This window comes from Camelus ferus, chromosome 9, assembly GCF_009834535.1.
Source record: "Camelus ferus isolate YT-003-E chromosome 9, BCGSAC_Cfer_1.0, whole genome shotgun sequence".
NCBI lineage: Eukaryota > Metazoa > Chordata > Mammalia > Artiodactyla > Camelidae > Camelus > Camelus ferus.
In genome coordinates, this window is record NC_045704.1 from 48,906,030 (window position 1) to 48,921,679 (window position 15,650).

Below are 15,650 nucleotides of genomic sequence, written 5' to 3' on the forward strand. Positions count from 1 at the left end.
AGGGCCTACAAGGATTTCAAGTATAAAATGCAATGGCAGGAGGCATCTGGAACCTTACAACCGAAATATGGTAGGTAGTGTCAGGCCTGGATTGTCAAGAACTCCCTAATTGCACCCCACTCCTTCAGAGCACTTAGCACAGCTTGTAATTATACATTCATTTGAGTGGTTATTGATTAATATTTGTCTCCAATAGACCATATGACTTTTGATAGCAAGGACCCTGTTTTTGCTCATTTTATCCCCAGGGCCCAATAAAGAGTAGATATTTGATAGTTGTCATTTGACCAAATGAAGGATATGAATGGCATACCTCAAAAGAAAACTGAAAAGGCTTACCCATCTGCCCCTTTTGATGACTACCTATTATCGGATGTGACAGTACAATAAAAAGAGGAAGCTAGGCTACAAAGTGGCCAGAGAAGATACCATAATCAGGCATCTATATGTCTTTGTGGCAGTTTCCTTCCCAGAGTCATGCTGGAGATAAGGCCTGGCATCCTGAGGTGACCAGAGCACTCTAAAGCCAAACCTCTGACTGCTCTCCATTGTGTGTGGATTCTAAAGGGCCACGGTGGTGAGTAGGAGAAGGAAGAAGCCTGGTGCTAATGATATTCTGTATGATCACAGCCATGCACTGGGTGCCTCCCACAGAAGGTGGGGGAAGTGGGGCACAAATAACCATAGGAGGGGCAAATTGTCAAAAGGTCCTCATTCCTAACCCAGCCCCACCCTGAGGGACAGCCCTGGATGGGAACAGAGACATGAAGAACAGCACGTGGTATTAACAGGTACCTAGCACACGTGAAAGGTGCAGCACAGAATCTGGCACTTAGTAGGTGCTCCTACATCAAGTCCTTTGAGACAGAAATATTTCATGTTGAAAATCAGAGCGAGAGAGACAGAGTGATAAGAAGGAAGCTCTAAACATTTTAAGGAGCAGCATAGTTCTCTAGCTGTCTGCAAGTCCAGGAGAGCCCCCAGAGGCCCTTGAAAAGTGCTTGTGACCTCCCTCCTGCCCATACCTGTGGTGAGAACCTGCTCCAGGTGTAGCACTGCGTGGATCAGGGCCTCCATCCCCACCGCCCGGCCCGCAGCCCGCTGCAAGGCAGCCAGGGCAGCCCCTGCCAGGATACTGCTAGTGCCTGCGAGGTTCAGAGGAGGGTACCAGGCATGAAGCAGGTCTGTCCAGCCAGTCCTGCACCGCCCACTCCCTCTCCACCAGGCAGAGGCCAGGGAGGAGATCAGAGGTGAAGCTGAAGTGGGGAATGGAGTTGATGGGCAGCGGGGGTACAGAGCCTGCTCACCGAGGCCAGAGCCATGGGGCAGCTCAGACCAGGTGTGTAGCTCAAAGCCACCCCCGAAGGTGCACAGCAGCTGCTCACTCAGCGGGAGCTTGGAGTGGATGCTCACGATTCCCGCGCAGATGAAGGCCGCCTTCAACAGAGCACCTACAGAATGAGCAGCACACAGCAAGGAATTTGGTGTCCAAGGGTAGAAATAGACACCCGACCCCACACTTAGGCTGGCCTGGGACTCATCTAGGAGATAAATGCCCAGCAGCAGTGCAGACCCCATCCCAAGCCACAAAAGGTCCTCTAAGCTCCCCATCACCAGCAAATGTGCCAGCTCTACATCCTTCACCTGCCCTCACCTGGGTGGGTGACCTCAGGGCTCATCCGCCAGACTGCCTTACTCTCAGGCCAGGCCCCCCGTGGTCTGCAGGGTCTCTAGGGTTCTGCCCCCATCCCCCAGCTGGCTGGGTGTGCCATCCCCACCTGCACACGTCATTGGTGCCCTGACCTGGGGCATGGGGTTGGCAATAATCCTGCAAGTCATCCAGGCTCCAGCACACTATCTTCATGGCCATTTTGTCCTGCTGAGGTCCCACTGCCAGCCGCAGCTCAGGCTCTGGGATGCGGCGTGCCCTGGCCCCAATGGGCCGGCGGCCATCCACTCGCACAGCCAGGCCCAGCACTGCCCCACCAAGCTCATAGGCAAGGGGCGGTGTGTCACTCCAGCCCCCTGTGGCAGTTGAACAAGACCAAGCTGGTTACAGGGCTGCTAGCTCAGCTTTGGGCTGGCTGCTGTCATCCCCATTCCCCACAAAGGGCTCACCAGAGAAATCCACTCGAGCCGGGCACTCAGCCACCACCCACTGCCCAGGTATGGGCAGCTCCACCGGTTCCATGGAGACAAAGTGTTGGGCTGACATCACAGCCTGGCGGATCAGGATCTGCCCAGCCCCCTCATAGTGGCGGGCAGCTCGCACTAGCAAGGCTGGTCTGCCGGGGGGAAGAGAGAGATGGCAGGATGGAGCCCCAAACTGAGGGCAGGCTGCCTGGCTTTGGGGACCTTACTGCCCTAGGTGATCTGAGGATGCCGCACCTCTGGGTTTCCACCTCCAAGGACAGCAGGGGGCTTCTCCAAGGGTTTTGACATCATTAGCACCCACCTGCTCAGCCACTTGTCCCGCTCTTGAGCAAGTGCCTCCACGCCCCCTGCCAGGTCTCCACACTCCAGATACGAGAAGGGCTGCACCCACTCGGGGTTGGCAGCTGGCCCACTCCGTAAGCCTCCTTGGCCCTCTGCCATGCAGCCCAGTACATCCGCCACACAGGCGAGTGCCCGGGCTGCCACACCAGGGTCTCCTGCACCAGCTGCCACTGAGGGACCAGAATTTAGGGTAGCTGGGGAGGGAGCCCACCCCCATCGCCCCATACTTTTGCCCAAGATGCATCCTTGCCTGGCAAAGTTCTCATCCTGCCAGCCCCAGCCCAGACATGCCTCTGTACCTCCTACCCAAGACGCCTGTAATGATTAAGAGCTCAGGCTCAGGGAGCAAACCACCACCAGCTGCGTGAGTGAATAACTTAAGCGGAGAATGAAGTGCTGCCTGTGAGGTTAAGGTTGAGCCCCCAGCCAGTGTGCCTGGGCCCCTACATAGGGCCGGCCCCATCCCCTTGGGGCTCTGCTGGAGCTCTTCACCCACATCCAGCCCCTAGCACAGAACATGCAGGCTTTACTCCTGCTCACAGGACCCAGAGGCTCAGCCCTAAGCCTCTGCTTCTCACCAAACTCCCCACTAACAGGGATGGAGCTTCCCAGAAACCTAAACGTTAACTCCATTTCTCCTGCTTTAAAGTCTCATGACTCCCTAGTACCCTCAGGGTGATGACCTAGCGGGCAGATAGGGCAGGTGATGCTGGGTCTGGCTTCCCAGCAGATGCCCAGCACACTCACCCTGGTCCAATGTGGCCATCAGGGGCCCAGGACAGCCCTCGTGGACAGCAGCCCGGATCAGCGGGCGCAGGCTGAGATCCTGCCGAGCCTCCAGCACACGCCTCACCTTATGCTGGGCCTGGCGGAAAAACAGGTCCCGGCGGGAAGCCAGTGTGGCAGCCCGGTCCAGGCACTGCTGCAGCTGCTCCCAGGAGAGACGCCAGGAGGTTCGCCAAGCCCGCAGAGCTTTGCCCCCATCCTCCTGGGGGTCCAGCATCCACAGCATATCCTGGGGCCCCAGGGCCCTCGAGGGGTGGAGCACGGGAAAGAGGCGGGCACTGAGAAGGCAGCGTTCAGTGGGGGGCATGTCTGGGTCCCACAGATCCCAGTCTCTGATGTGGGGAGAAGACACATTAGTAGGAGGGCTCCTGCCTGGTCACCAAGCCCTGACCACCTGTTAGCTGGGGGTTAGCTCATTCATAGGAAGGATGAACTCCTCCAGAGGTGGCACAAATGGGCAATTTAGGGAGGGAGGCCTAGCTGCCCTGCCTCCTTTCCCAGGCCACTGAACAAACCCCAAAGCCTGAGCACGGCCAGGAATTTGAAGTTGCCCAGGGAGAAAATGCTAGGGCAAATCCCTGCTCCTGCCCCAGAGCAGCCCCTTTCCCACTCCCTGCCTCACCCTGGCTGCTGAGGTCCACAGAGGCCCATAGGGCCATCAACCCTACCGAATGCCTGTCTTCTGGAAGAATTCAGTCCAAGACATGTTGAGATACGTTCCTGTCCCCTGTCTCTGGGGGAAGAGAAGGAAGCAGTTAGGGCTGCAGGGGCCACAGGAAGGGGTTATGGACAATAAGGCCAGAGGACCGGGAGCTGCTCAAGAAGGAACAGAGAGATGGAGGCACACAGGCAATTCTGAAACACTGCATCAAGCCCTGGACCTCAACACTCCTGCCCAAGTGCCTGGAACTTGGAGAAGAACCTGACTCTAGGCCAAACCCACCATAACTGGCTCTGCAGCCCAAGGAGGTCACCTCCCTCTCTAAACCTCAGTCTCTGGCCTGTAAAATGGGGATAAAAGTCCCCACCTAGCCCACCTCAGAGGAGCCAAGGAGTTAGGTACTCAGACTATACTGGCCTACTCAGACTATACTGGCCACACCCTCCACACAGCCTATCTCTCAGGTGAGCGCTCAGAGAGTCCTGCAGTGGAGTTGGGGCTGGGCTGGGAACCCCAGGGCTCCCCAAAGCCTAAAGATGGGAGCGACAGCATGCAGGTGAGCACCTACTTCCCAGCTGTCCAGTCGGCCAGTGAGAGTGAAGGCCCAGCCAGGGGAGCCATGTAGCTGCATGTGGTGTCCCTGCAGGATCAGGTCACGCAGCTCCAAGCCATGCAGTGCCTTGGACTGGGCTGCATCCAGGCCACTCACAAAGCAGCCAGTGCCGATGTGAATGGGGCCCTGACAGGGGAGAGAACAGGCATCCCACTAGGGCAGCACAGCCCCAAGCACCAGCCCAAGACACATAGGACCTTGGCCCCCATAGCCTTGCCTTCCCTCTGCCTGCATTCTCAGGCCTCACCCGCAGGTGGCAGTGCTGCAGGACACTTCCCGGACCCAGTTGCACAGGGCCCTCCAGCAGGCAGCTGACCACAGAACTCCCAGTCCCCAGTAGCTGCCGCTCCTGTGAAGCCAGGGAGAAAGTTGTGAAGCATGAGGGCAGTGGCTGCCCTAGTCCTCCTTCACAGCCAAGGCCCCAGCCAGAATTCCTGATGCTCCCCATGCCTGTCGACCAGCCAGATCCCTCTCTGTACCTCCCTGGCCCCAACCTCAGACTGACTCCCATCCCACCTTGTCCCCCAGGGGCACACTCTCCCGGCCTTCTCCTCCAGAGCAAATCTGAACTCAGCAATGGAGGTCCCACTAGATGACAGCTCCCCCAGAAAAACCTCTCCCACCTGTCTAGCTACCCTGACCCCTGCCACCCTGAGGGCCACTCTGAACTCTACCTGCCCGCATCACCACAAAAGTGCCTGAATCCCCAAGCAGACCCCTTAGAAAGGGTTGAGGCAGTCTTCTCTAGCTTCTCAAGGCAGACTTGGATGCAGAATCCTGACTTGGCCACTTACTGGCTCTGTGGCCTTAGGCAAGTAACTTAACCTCTCTGAGCCTCCAGTGCCTCATGCGAGAAATGGAGATAACACCTACACTCATAGGTAATCTGTCCCAAGCATGAGCTATTCCTTCCCCTCTCTGCAGCCCCCATCCAGTAGGCTCTGCTGGCCTTACCTCCACTTGGGAGTGCACGATCTGGGCCCCAGGAGCTCCTGGGAATGTGAGGCTGTGCAGGAACTCACTGGCTGAGTTGGTCATGTAGCTGTAGCTACCGTCAGGGACATATGCTGCAAAGATACAAATACTGACCCCAACCCCCTGCCTGCTGCAGCTCTGATATCAGACTGGGCCTCCCACCAGTATGGAAATGAGCCCATTCTGCTGATGGGGAAACAGATCCAGAGAGGCTCAGCAACTTGCCCAAAGTCAAGCAGCTAGAAAGTAGAAAGACCGGGACTGGAGCCCAGGAATGAGACAAAGGAAGAAGGGAAGAATTTCCTCAGCAGGAGACTCTAGGGTAATTGTCCAGTTCATGCACTCACTAGGCCTGCCTGGTTCAGGAGCCCGGGGGCCAGGCAGGTGGGACTGGAGCCTCATTCTGGAGGCCCTCACTCCCATGACCTCCCCACTCTGGAGAGCCAAGAGGCAGTACCCACCCAATGTGAGGGGCTGATCACGAAGCTCCCTCCACAGCTCAGCCCGGGCACCATGCAGATAATCTGCGACGTCCACATCACCTTGCGCCATCTCCGGGGGCCGCCCCACCAGGAAGTCCTCCCTTCTCACATTTCGGGCCATGCAGAGCAGGATGTCAAAAAATAGAGACAGCTGGGGCAAGGGTAGGAAGCACTGCTATTAGTGAGTTCCTAGGTTGAGCTGGGGCAGTTCCATCTTTAGAGACACTGACACAGAGAGTAGAAAGGACTGGCCTGAGGTAACACAGCCATGCTGTCAGTGTCAGTGCCTCTCACCCAGGCCATGACCTCCCAGCCCCTAATCCCAGTCACCTGGACAGGCCGGGCTCCAGAGTCCAAGCCCATGTAGGTGCAGGCGTCCAGAGGCGGGCTCACATGGGTGGCCAGGAGGTGCTCAGCAGTCTCCACAGAGAAAAAGGCAATCCCAGAAACCTGGAGAGGGCCCACACAAGGGTCAGGTGGGAGACCCTGGGGCCAGGCTTGCCCCGGAGTAAGGGAGGGGGGTAGGTGCAGATAGGCCAAGCAAGTCTGGCTACCACATCGGACAGGGTCCTTCATCTTCTGGGCCACTCCAGCATCCAGATTCCAGGCTTACTGGGGGCACCTCCCACCAAGAGTGCCTCAGCAGGCACCTTCTGGGGCCTCCTCAATATTCAGGTCTCCTCCCAAACCCAGTTCTCCATATTCCCTATGGTCTAGTCCCAAGCCCCTACTCACGACTTGTATTTTTGTCCTTAATTCTAGGAGGACACCCACCCCCCTAGTCTGGTTCTAGCCTTTCTGGTTTGGGATAAGAACCTGAATTCAAAGGCTACCTCTTCTTCAGATTCTGGCCCCACCTGCTCCCCTGAATGCCAGTGCCAGATCTTCCTCAGATTCAGGTTCTAGCCTGCCCCAAGATCTAGGAGTGACACTCTGCCCTGGGCAGGAAAGCAAACCCTCCCTCCCCCATCCCATAGTTTCCAAAGGCCCCCAACCTGGACCTGGCAGTCATACCAGTGGTACCCGACCATCAGGCTTGGCACATTGCTGGATCTCTGCCTCGGTGCCCCGGTAGTAAATGTCCAAAACGAAGCCCTACATGGAGGGAGAAAACAGAGTTAGGGAAGCGAGCAAGAGAGGATCAGGAAGGAGGGCTCGCAAGCGTGTTCTCCAGATGAAAATCTAGGACACAAGTCTGACAGGTCCCAGAGTACTCCCAGGGACACAAGCACCAGAGACCCCCACCTTCTGCTGTTAGAGGCAGAGGGAAGATTTTGAATGTCTCCACAGCCCCAAGCCCAGGCACAGGGCCTGGCACAGGGTCAGTGTGTAATTCATGTTTGGCAAAAGGCTAAGTGAACATAAGAGCTGCTGCCATGGGGGGAACTCCCCTGAATCCAGACCAGGCCAGAAAGTCCAGGATGAGGCTTCCCAGAGCACAGGATGAGGAAGCCATCCCAGGAAGAAGGCTCAGCTGTCCACGCCACTACCCCAGGGGCACTACCTGGGAGTCAGTGAGGTAAACACCGTGGTTCTGGGCGTAGGTCATGCTCCCTGGAAGGGCGATCACTCTGGCTCCCTGGAAGCCGTCCCAGCTGATCCCTGTAGGTGGGGGAGTCAGGAGGCTCTCCAGGGACCCCCAACCCAAGGCAGAGGGCCCTGGCCAAGAGGAGGCAAGAGCTCAGGGCAGGGACATCCAGGCACCTCTACAGGAATACGGTTTCCAAAGCCAAATGACATTCCTCTGGGAGAACACCACCACCTCCTCTCCTAAAGTTCATTTACAGAGGCCTTAGGGGCAAAAGGGGCAAGGCTGAGTGTCTCCAGTGGGGGAAACCCTGCTACCAGTTTAGGCTTCATCCTTCATATCTTATAGCTTCCCCCTCTAAATAGGGCAGCAGGCCAGGCCCAGAGACGGGGTGGGTGAAGAAAGGCAGAGCCCACACTGGCTGCGGCTAGGGAAGGGGGTCCCAAGCCTTCTCAGGCTCACCTGGGTTTGTAGGAACAGACAGCAGCATGTCAGTACTGCAGACCCACACACCTGGTGGGGAGCCAGGGCCCAGCTGTGGGGGAGAGAGAATGCAGCTGGTGGCCGGGTCCAGCCCTTCCTCTGCTCCCAAACAGCCAGTCTCAGCCTGTTCCACGTGCTCCAGCAGCCGTCTTGTCCAGGGGACCTTGGGCTGCTGAGGTAACAGGGACCTCCCGAGATATGTGGTGACAATGCAAGCCCTCCTGCTTACTTCCTGGGGCCATACCTCCTCCTAGTGTGGCCAATGCTAACTTCCTGAAGCTCTAACTAACTCTAGGCACCCAGAGCCATTGTTCCTGGCGTCCCCCATCTGAGCCAACACAGACTACAGTTGGTGGCGCAGTGGGAAAGCAGGAGGACAAGGCCCCATGGCAGTAGCCTGCCTCACCCGATGGCTCATGATGTCCAGCAAGCAGTCCAGGTTGCAAACTACGGCCTCCACAGGGGCCTGGCGGTTCTCCACAGGGAGGCAGGTGAAGGCCCGGCCACAGTCATCGAAGGGGAAGTCTCGGCCCTAGGGTGGGAGCAGGGACAGGCAGAATAGCTTGAGGCAGAGAGCCTGGGTGGAAAGCCATCAAGCTAGAGGACTTTTACAAAGACTACCTTATGATTGTTTTAATTACATAATTATGGTAAAAAAAAAAAAACTAGAAAATGCAGATATGCAAACAGAAAAACAATCCTTCAGGGATAATAACCACTGCGCTCCTTTTTAGGTACACTCTTTCATATACCTCATATGAATACCTTTTCAATTTTTTTTTTACAAAAATGAAAAAGGTGGAGACAAAAATTCTCTCTCTCGCACACACACACTAGTACAAATCAAAGTAGGGAAATAAGATTGGGAACTATTTCAATGTCAATATCTTGGCTGCAATTATACTATAGTTTTAGAAAATATGACCACTGTGGGGATCTGGGCAAAGTTTACAAAGACTTCTTTCTGGATTATTTCTTACACTTAGATCTAGAATGATCACAATCAAATTTCCAGTTAAAAAAAAGCTGAAATCATTAAAAAAAAAAAGTGAGATCATTCTACATAAACTTGTGTGGCTGGACTTTCTTACTGACCAATGAAAATATATTCACTGATGCTCATGGAGAGCCAGGCCAGGCCCCAATTTAAGCATTTAACGGGTCACCTCAGCACATCAACACAAAGCATGAACTCCTGTCGTCCTCTTATGGATGAAGAAACTGAGGCCCAGAAAGGGTCAAGTGACTTGCCCCAGGTCCCAGAGCTGGTAAGTCTCTTTCCAGGTCAACACACAGAGTTAAATGGATATTTTAATCATTGCCTAATATTCTGCCAAGAGGATATGCTGTTTATATTTAACAAGTTCCCTATTTTGGACACTTGGATCAATTCTGATTCTGATTCTTCTGGATTTGCATGATGAACACCTTGCACACAAAGGTAAAAGATGCCCCAAAACCTATCCAACCTGGAGGAACAATGGTTCTAGCCTTCAGCATGGCCCCTTCCCAATATTCTACTAACCATGTGCAGGATGAGGATCCAGGCTGAGTGCAGAACATCTGACGTGACCACCTGTCAAACGTGGAAGAGCCCTGTTGCCAGAGGTCTGCAGATGGCAACCAAGGATGGCACACTCTTGTCCAGGGAGAGACTCCAACACAAATCCACACAAGTACCAAAGGAACAACAGGCAAGGTCAAGACTAATGGTCACAGACAGGCAGGAGGCAGCCCTGGCCCCTCCTGGATAAGGGGGCACAGTGGCCCTCCAGTTGGGCTGTCCCCAGTCCCCTTTTTTGGGAAGGCTGAAGGCAAGAATGTGGGACTAGCTGGTGGGGTGACTCATAGTAAGTCAGCTCCATGGCAACCACACAGTGGTCCCCTCCCCTGCAGGTACCTACCAACCCCATCACCAGAGCGTGTCCATGTCTGTGACCACCTTTGCTCCCTATGCCAGGGTGCCATGCAGGCAAGGTGCCCAAGTGAAGTGGCTGGGTGTGTGTGGAATGTGGGCCCAGTGGGGACGATGACACCCATCCCCTGTGCAAATGAGGCCCACCGTATCTCAGTTAAAGCAAGCCATGCTATGTGAGAAAGAGAGCCTAGGGTAGCAAGATGAGATTCTTCCAGAGAAGCCAGAAAGCCTAATTCTGAGATTCTGGCTCCAACTTTCTAAAACCACTACAAAGGCTAGCCCTGCCTTCTACCCTGACCTGGATGAGTCTGCCCAATTTACAGATGCAAAAACTGATGCCAAATGGGCAGGGCAACAGAGCCAGAAGAGCTGGGACCTTGGAAAGACTCTGTCTGCAACCCCCATCCCTGCTGTGCCAAGGGAGCCACTTTGGGAGCACTCACAGTGAAGCCTGCACGGGCACTCAGGTGCTCAGCAGCCACCAGCAGGGCATTGAGGGTGGCTCCTCCACTGCCCACACGAACCTCGGGGTCCTCCACAGCCAGCAGCAGCGTCCTGGCAGGGATCTGCTCTCGCTTCTGTCGTATTTCCAGCTCTGTGGTCAGAACATGGCTGGGACCTGCCCTGCCCACCCTCCAAGTCTCCCCGCCCTGGTCCCAAGCACCTAAAGCAAACCTTGACAGTCACTATTTTATCTTCTTTGACTTAGTAGCTTTTCATGCAGTAGCTCACTAGATCTTTGCCCAACTCTGTGATGTAAGTACAATTACTCCCATTTCACAGATGAGAAGACTGAGTCTTAGTGAAGTAATATGTGCCAGAGGTCACATGACTAGGAAGAAGCAGAATCTGAGTTTGAACCCAGGTCTGCCTGGCTCCTGGGGCTGTAGGGGTATGTGGCAAGGAAGGCAAAGGGTGTTCTACATCAGAGCAGGGAGGGAGGGTCCCCTACCTTTCTGGAAGACCTCAACGCTGTCCTTGTACTGGCATGTCAGGATGATGACCGTCCAATCAACCCCCTTCAGCTGCTCCATTTCTGTCAAAGTTGGCTTTCTGGGCAGAGATATGGGTATATGTGAATTTTTTTTTAATTATCATATCTTAAAATTGATTTTTTTGGTTGTAAATAGTTTTATGAATTTTAACATATGTATAGATTCTTGTGGTCATGACCTCTACATCCAAAAAAAGTCCCACAAGCTAACCCTTTGCAGTCACACCCTCCTCCATCCTGCACCCCTGACAACCAGCCATCTGTTCTCCAAAGCTATAGTTGGAATGTAGTCTTTCGAGATTGGCTTATTTCACTCAACATAATGCCTCTGAGATTCATCCAAGTTGGCTGTGTATATCCATAGTTCTTTCTCTTTTTTGGCCAAGCACTATTCCATCACACGGACATTCCACAGTCTGTTTCTCCACCCACCCACTGGGCTGCTTCCAGGTTTTGGCAATCATGAACAGAGCTGTTATAAACATTCATGTGCAGGTTTGGTGTGAACATAAGACTTCTTCTCTCCAGGTAGATACTTAGGTGTGGGATTACTGGGTCATATGATAAGGATATCTTTGATTTTATCAATCTGGGTGCATGTGATTTCCTCAGGAGAGGAAGTAAGGGGAGCAGAGTGGGGTTGGCCGTGGGTCCCACCTTAAGGCAAGGGGCTGCCGTTTCTTACCGCAGACCTCTCATTGTCCAATTATTAGCTGTGAGCTGGGGGAGGGTGGTTCTAATTTCCAGGTTTCTGAGGCCTAGGGCAATTTCCTGAAGAAGAGGGCAGCTGTGGGAGGGGAGTTCCAGCCTGTTCAAGGGGATCTGGGCAGTGTGCCAACAGCAACCACCACAGGGACCTCAGAAGGGACCTCCCCTCTCAGAGTCTCCAAGCCAGAAAGGGGCTGTAACCCCACCTGTCAGCCATCTTCCTCCAGGGCACCATGAGCAAGTGAGGGGAAGGTGAGGCCAAAGCTGTGGCTTCACCCTCTCCCATTCCTCCCAACACTCCTCTCCTACCAGACAAGAAACCAATCTGACTCCAAAGCTCTGGCCTCCCCAGGACCAACGTAGATGAGTCCCTAGGAGTGCATGGGCATCCACCTCTGGCAGGGTCCCAGCTGCTGTCCCATTAAATAGCCCATCCCCACCTCTTTCCCCCAGCCCTTGAAGCTCTGTGTGGGGAGGGACATGGACTGAGCTCATGCCATCCTAGAGGTGCCCTGAACACAGGTCCAGCAGTCAGCCCATGCCCCAGCCAGAGCTAACAGGAAACTTGAACCTCAGTTAACGGTTTCTTCTTATGCCAGATGCTGCTGCCACCAAACCTATGGTTAAGGCTGACAGACACTGCCACTTAGCAACACCCACACCCCCACAAGCTTTCAGGGAAAGCCTCCACAACTAACAGAAACTGGTCTGTTCCCTGCTCAGCCCATGAGGGAAACCCAGAGGGGAAATAAGAGCTAGAGATCTTGGCCAGGCACCTGAGGTCAAAGTCATTCCCCAGGTTGCCCATCTGGCCTTCCCAGAAAAGAGGGTGGCCGGGGATTCCAGACTGGCCACAAACTCCTTGTGTGATCTTTGGCACCCCTAACCCTCTCTGGCCTCCTGTAGTGGGAAGTGTAACTGACAGATGCCCCATCTTGTTCACACGGAGGCCATGCTTCCCACCAACCAATGACATGAAGACAGACCCATTCCTGCAAAATGGGGATCCTCTGACAGGTAACCTTGGCTCCAGAACTCCCCACCAACCCAAAAGAAATTGTCTTAGAACTGCACTGCAATCTGAGAGCCTTCCACCTATACCTTTCTTCCTTCTGGTGCTCTGTCTCAGGAAGCAGACATGGAATGCAAACTGACAGCTCTCCTTGCTTCGTCCAGCTCCCCCCACCCCCAATAAATCTCTTGCAAGTCTAATCCCATCTTGTCTGCTTCTCCAAGGATCTAAACCAACATAGGAAGTGTATCATCTTCTCTTGGCATCTTCAAAGGTAAAACTACTGTAAGAACCTCTAACTTAATGTCTGGGAAGTACTTTCTTTATCCTTAAAGATGAAGAAACCGAGGTACAGAGAAATTAAGTAAATTACCCAATGTCACACAGCTAACAAGTGGTAGAGCCAAATTTGAACCCAGACACCTTTTTCCCAGAGTCCATTCTCTTTACCACTACATCAAACCTACTTTGCAGGATTGAGAAAAGAACAAAAGTACTAAATGTATGTAAAGTGCCCAATACAAGGTGACAATGAAATGGGGATGATGACATTAATGATAACAGCCGCCAGGAGTGAGCTCACTCACCCACTCTGATCCATAGTTAAGACACTATGATTTTTCATCCTCACAACACCACTGCCAGGTAAGTATTCTGTCTACTTTACAAATGCAGTCATGACTGACCTGGATCTCTCAGATTCTTATTTAGGTAATGGTGACAATGATTCTTATTTAGGTAATGGTGACAATGGTGACAATGATCCCAAGTGAAGGCACAGAAAAAAAGCAAGGAAGAAATGCCCCAAGGAGAGTCCAAAGGTCTGAGCCCAGTCTTGGTTTCAGCATAGTGACCAGGAGCCATGGGCAGGTGACAGGTCATGGGCAGAGGAGGGAAGACAGCATGATCTGGACTGTACCTTACTAGAGACTGGGGCAGAGGAATAGTCCTGGTCTGGGAATCAACCCCCAGAGCCTGCCCCCATCTCTGCCTCTTCCTGTGTGATCTTAAACAGGTTACTTAACCTCTCTAAGCCTCAATTTCCTAATCTGAAAACTGGAGCCAAAGACACCAACCTCCTAGGACTGTTGCACTAAATAAAACATAAAATATGTGGCACACAGCAGGAGCTCAAAGAATGGTAGTTCTCTCCAATGGAGAATAGCAGCAGGAGAGTTTAACTTGATTGACCCTGAAGCATGTTGGAGTGAAGGCTCTGAAATATTCTCTGGGTCAAAAATGCCCCTGAAGTAGGGGAGGATATAGCTCAGTGGTAGAGTGCCTGCTTAGCATGCATGAGGTCCTGGGTTCAATCCCCAGTACCTCCATTAAAAATAAATAAATAAATCTAATTACCTCCACCCTAAAACTCAAAAAAGAAAAAAAAAAAAATGTCCCTGAAGAAGAAAAAATCAGGGAAGGCCTGGGAACATCCACTAAGGCTATGTAGCCAGATCAGCCTAAAAGGTATTTTGAGAACACAAAAGGAATGTTACCAGTAGCTTATGGAGTGTTTTTTTTCAGGCACCACACCAAAGACATTGACATATCAGCTCATGTGACCCACTCAACAGCCCTATGAATTGACTATTACCACATCCATGTTATATGTAAGGAAACTGTAGCTTAAAGAGATGAAACAGTCTGCCCAAGGTCATTTACAGCTAGTATAGGCAGGTCAGGTATGTCCAACTCCAAGGTTCATGTTCTTAGCCACCCTGTAGAAACAAAACATCTCTCCTGGAGTCTTTGCCCTTTGTCATACCTGACATTTGTACAGAAATCTTAGAGAATTCAGGGCTCTGTGCCAACATTCTGCACACTTCCAATAGAACTTCATCTAGTGAGGCTAAGTAGAAATCGTTTTTAATATTCTCAGCCACACGCTGCCCAAAACTGAGATAGGGAACGGGAGTCAGGGACAGAAAAAAATAATGCCTCTTCATGTACGCTTTCAAAGAGAGATGGGGCAGGGATTTTGCATTTTAGAGCTTTAAAGAGAAAAAAACAGGCTCACAGAGGGGCCTGATTTGCCTTCGGAAAAAAAAAAAAGAAAAAAGCAGAAGAAAGGTGACTGGGAATAAAATCAAGTTGCAAATTGCACAAACGGCATATAATTGAGATTTGCGGATAATCATGAGCCCCGATGGGGTAAACTGAGGCAGGAGAGGCGACCTCAAACCAAAATCAGCAGCGCCGACATCCAGCGGCCCACCTGCCTGTCCTTCCTGTCCCGGGTGTCCCCAGGTCCCGGAGCTTCCGTGGAAAGACCCAGACCATCTGCTAGAGGGACACGCCCTTACAGCGCTGGCAGAGTTCCCGGAGACTCTTCCCTAGTAGGAACTGGGCAGCCAGTGGCCTAGCTGAGTCCTAGTGGTCCAAGAGTGTGGTCGGGGAAACGACGCGGGGACTGGGGTATGCGGCTTCGGGACCCAAGCGGACCGACGTACCTGCCTCGGCCAGGCGTTCAGCGCAGCGGGCTCTTTAACGTGGGCTGTGGGTGCCTTAGCGGCGCACCCTGGGAAATGTAGTTTCACTCCTCTGCCCGCCCTGGCTTGTCCTCCCCCAAAGACCAGCTCCGAGCTACCGCATGAGCTAGCGGAGATGGTCAAGGCAGCGCTTTCCTCAAGGGCAGTGAGTCTTCACATGGAGAAGGGAGGTGAGGGGAGACGGCGGCTTCGCTGGACGGTAAAACTACAACTCCCAGAGGGACGGTGGGTCTTAAAGACATAGCTTGTTTTCTGGGACTCGGGGTTCCAGTTTGGGGGTTTGTTTGTTTGTTTGCTTAAACCCCTGGCCAGGCCTGGGGGCGCCGCTTTTCTCCGAAGATCAAAAAAAAAAAAAAAAAAAAAAAAAAAAAAACCGAGGGGACCGGGGGAGACAGTGATGTCGTCCCAGCATAAGCGACTACCCTAGGATCAGCCAATTGGCAATGCTTTCGAGGGTTCATCACGTGAGTCCTCTGGTAGAAACTTTCCAACTCGGCAGCTTTTT

At 53.1% G+C, this 15,650-nt stretch overlaps 1 protein-coding gene across 6 annotated transcripts in view; it reads right to left on the minus strand.

Moving 5' to 3' along the window:
- The window catches only part of FCSK (fucose kinase), a 17,944-nt gene extending 2,641 nt beyond the window's left edge, over positions 1 to 15,303 (minus strand). The window contains exons 1-20 of one of the 6 annotated variants that reach the window (XR_004322505.1): positions 14,872 to 15,071; positions 10,895 to 10,995; positions 10,386 to 10,537; positions 9,550 to 9,600; positions 8,431 to 8,556; positions 8,004 to 8,076; positions 7,518 to 7,615; positions 7,028 to 7,108; positions 6,344 to 6,463; positions 5,993 to 6,164; positions 5,511 to 5,623; positions 4,774 to 4,905; positions 4,512 to 4,682; positions 3,951 to 4,015; positions 3,244 to 3,614; positions 2,456 to 2,666; positions 2,119 to 2,285; positions 1,804 to 2,025; positions 1,308 to 1,451; positions 1,026 to 1,145 (exon numbers count right to left, since the gene is read on the minus strand). Coding sequence is in view for 5 of the 6 variants with exons in the window: in XM_032486713.1 (XP_032342604.1) it covers positions 1,026 to 1,145; positions 1,308 to 1,451; positions 1,804 to 2,025; positions 2,119 to 2,285; positions 2,456 to 2,666; positions 3,244 to 3,614; positions 3,951 to 4,015; positions 4,512 to 4,682; positions 4,774 to 4,905; positions 5,511 to 5,623; positions 5,993 to 6,164; positions 6,344 to 6,463; positions 7,028 to 7,108; positions 7,518 to 7,615; positions 8,004 to 8,076; positions 8,431 to 8,556; positions 9,550 to 9,600; positions 10,386 to 10,537; positions 10,895 to 10,995; positions 14,872 to 14,936 (2,755 nt within the window). In the remaining variant the exon portion in view is untranslated. Of the gene's footprint in view, positions 1 to 1,025; positions 1,146 to 1,307; positions 1,452 to 1,803; positions 2,026 to 2,118; positions 2,286 to 2,455; positions 2,667 to 3,243; positions 3,615 to 3,950; positions 4,016 to 4,511; positions 4,683 to 4,773; positions 4,906 to 5,510; positions 5,624 to 5,992; positions 6,165 to 6,343; positions 6,464 to 7,027; positions 7,109 to 7,517; positions 7,616 to 8,003; positions 8,077 to 8,430; positions 8,557 to 9,549; positions 9,601 to 10,385; positions 10,538 to 10,894; positions 10,996 to 14,871; positions 15,072 to 15,106 lie in introns of those variants that run through there. The other 5 variants (XM_032486713.1, XM_014551391.2, XM_032486714.1 and 2 more) reach the window with 5 other exon arrangements.
- Positions 15,304 to 15,650: the final 347 nt, after the last annotated feature.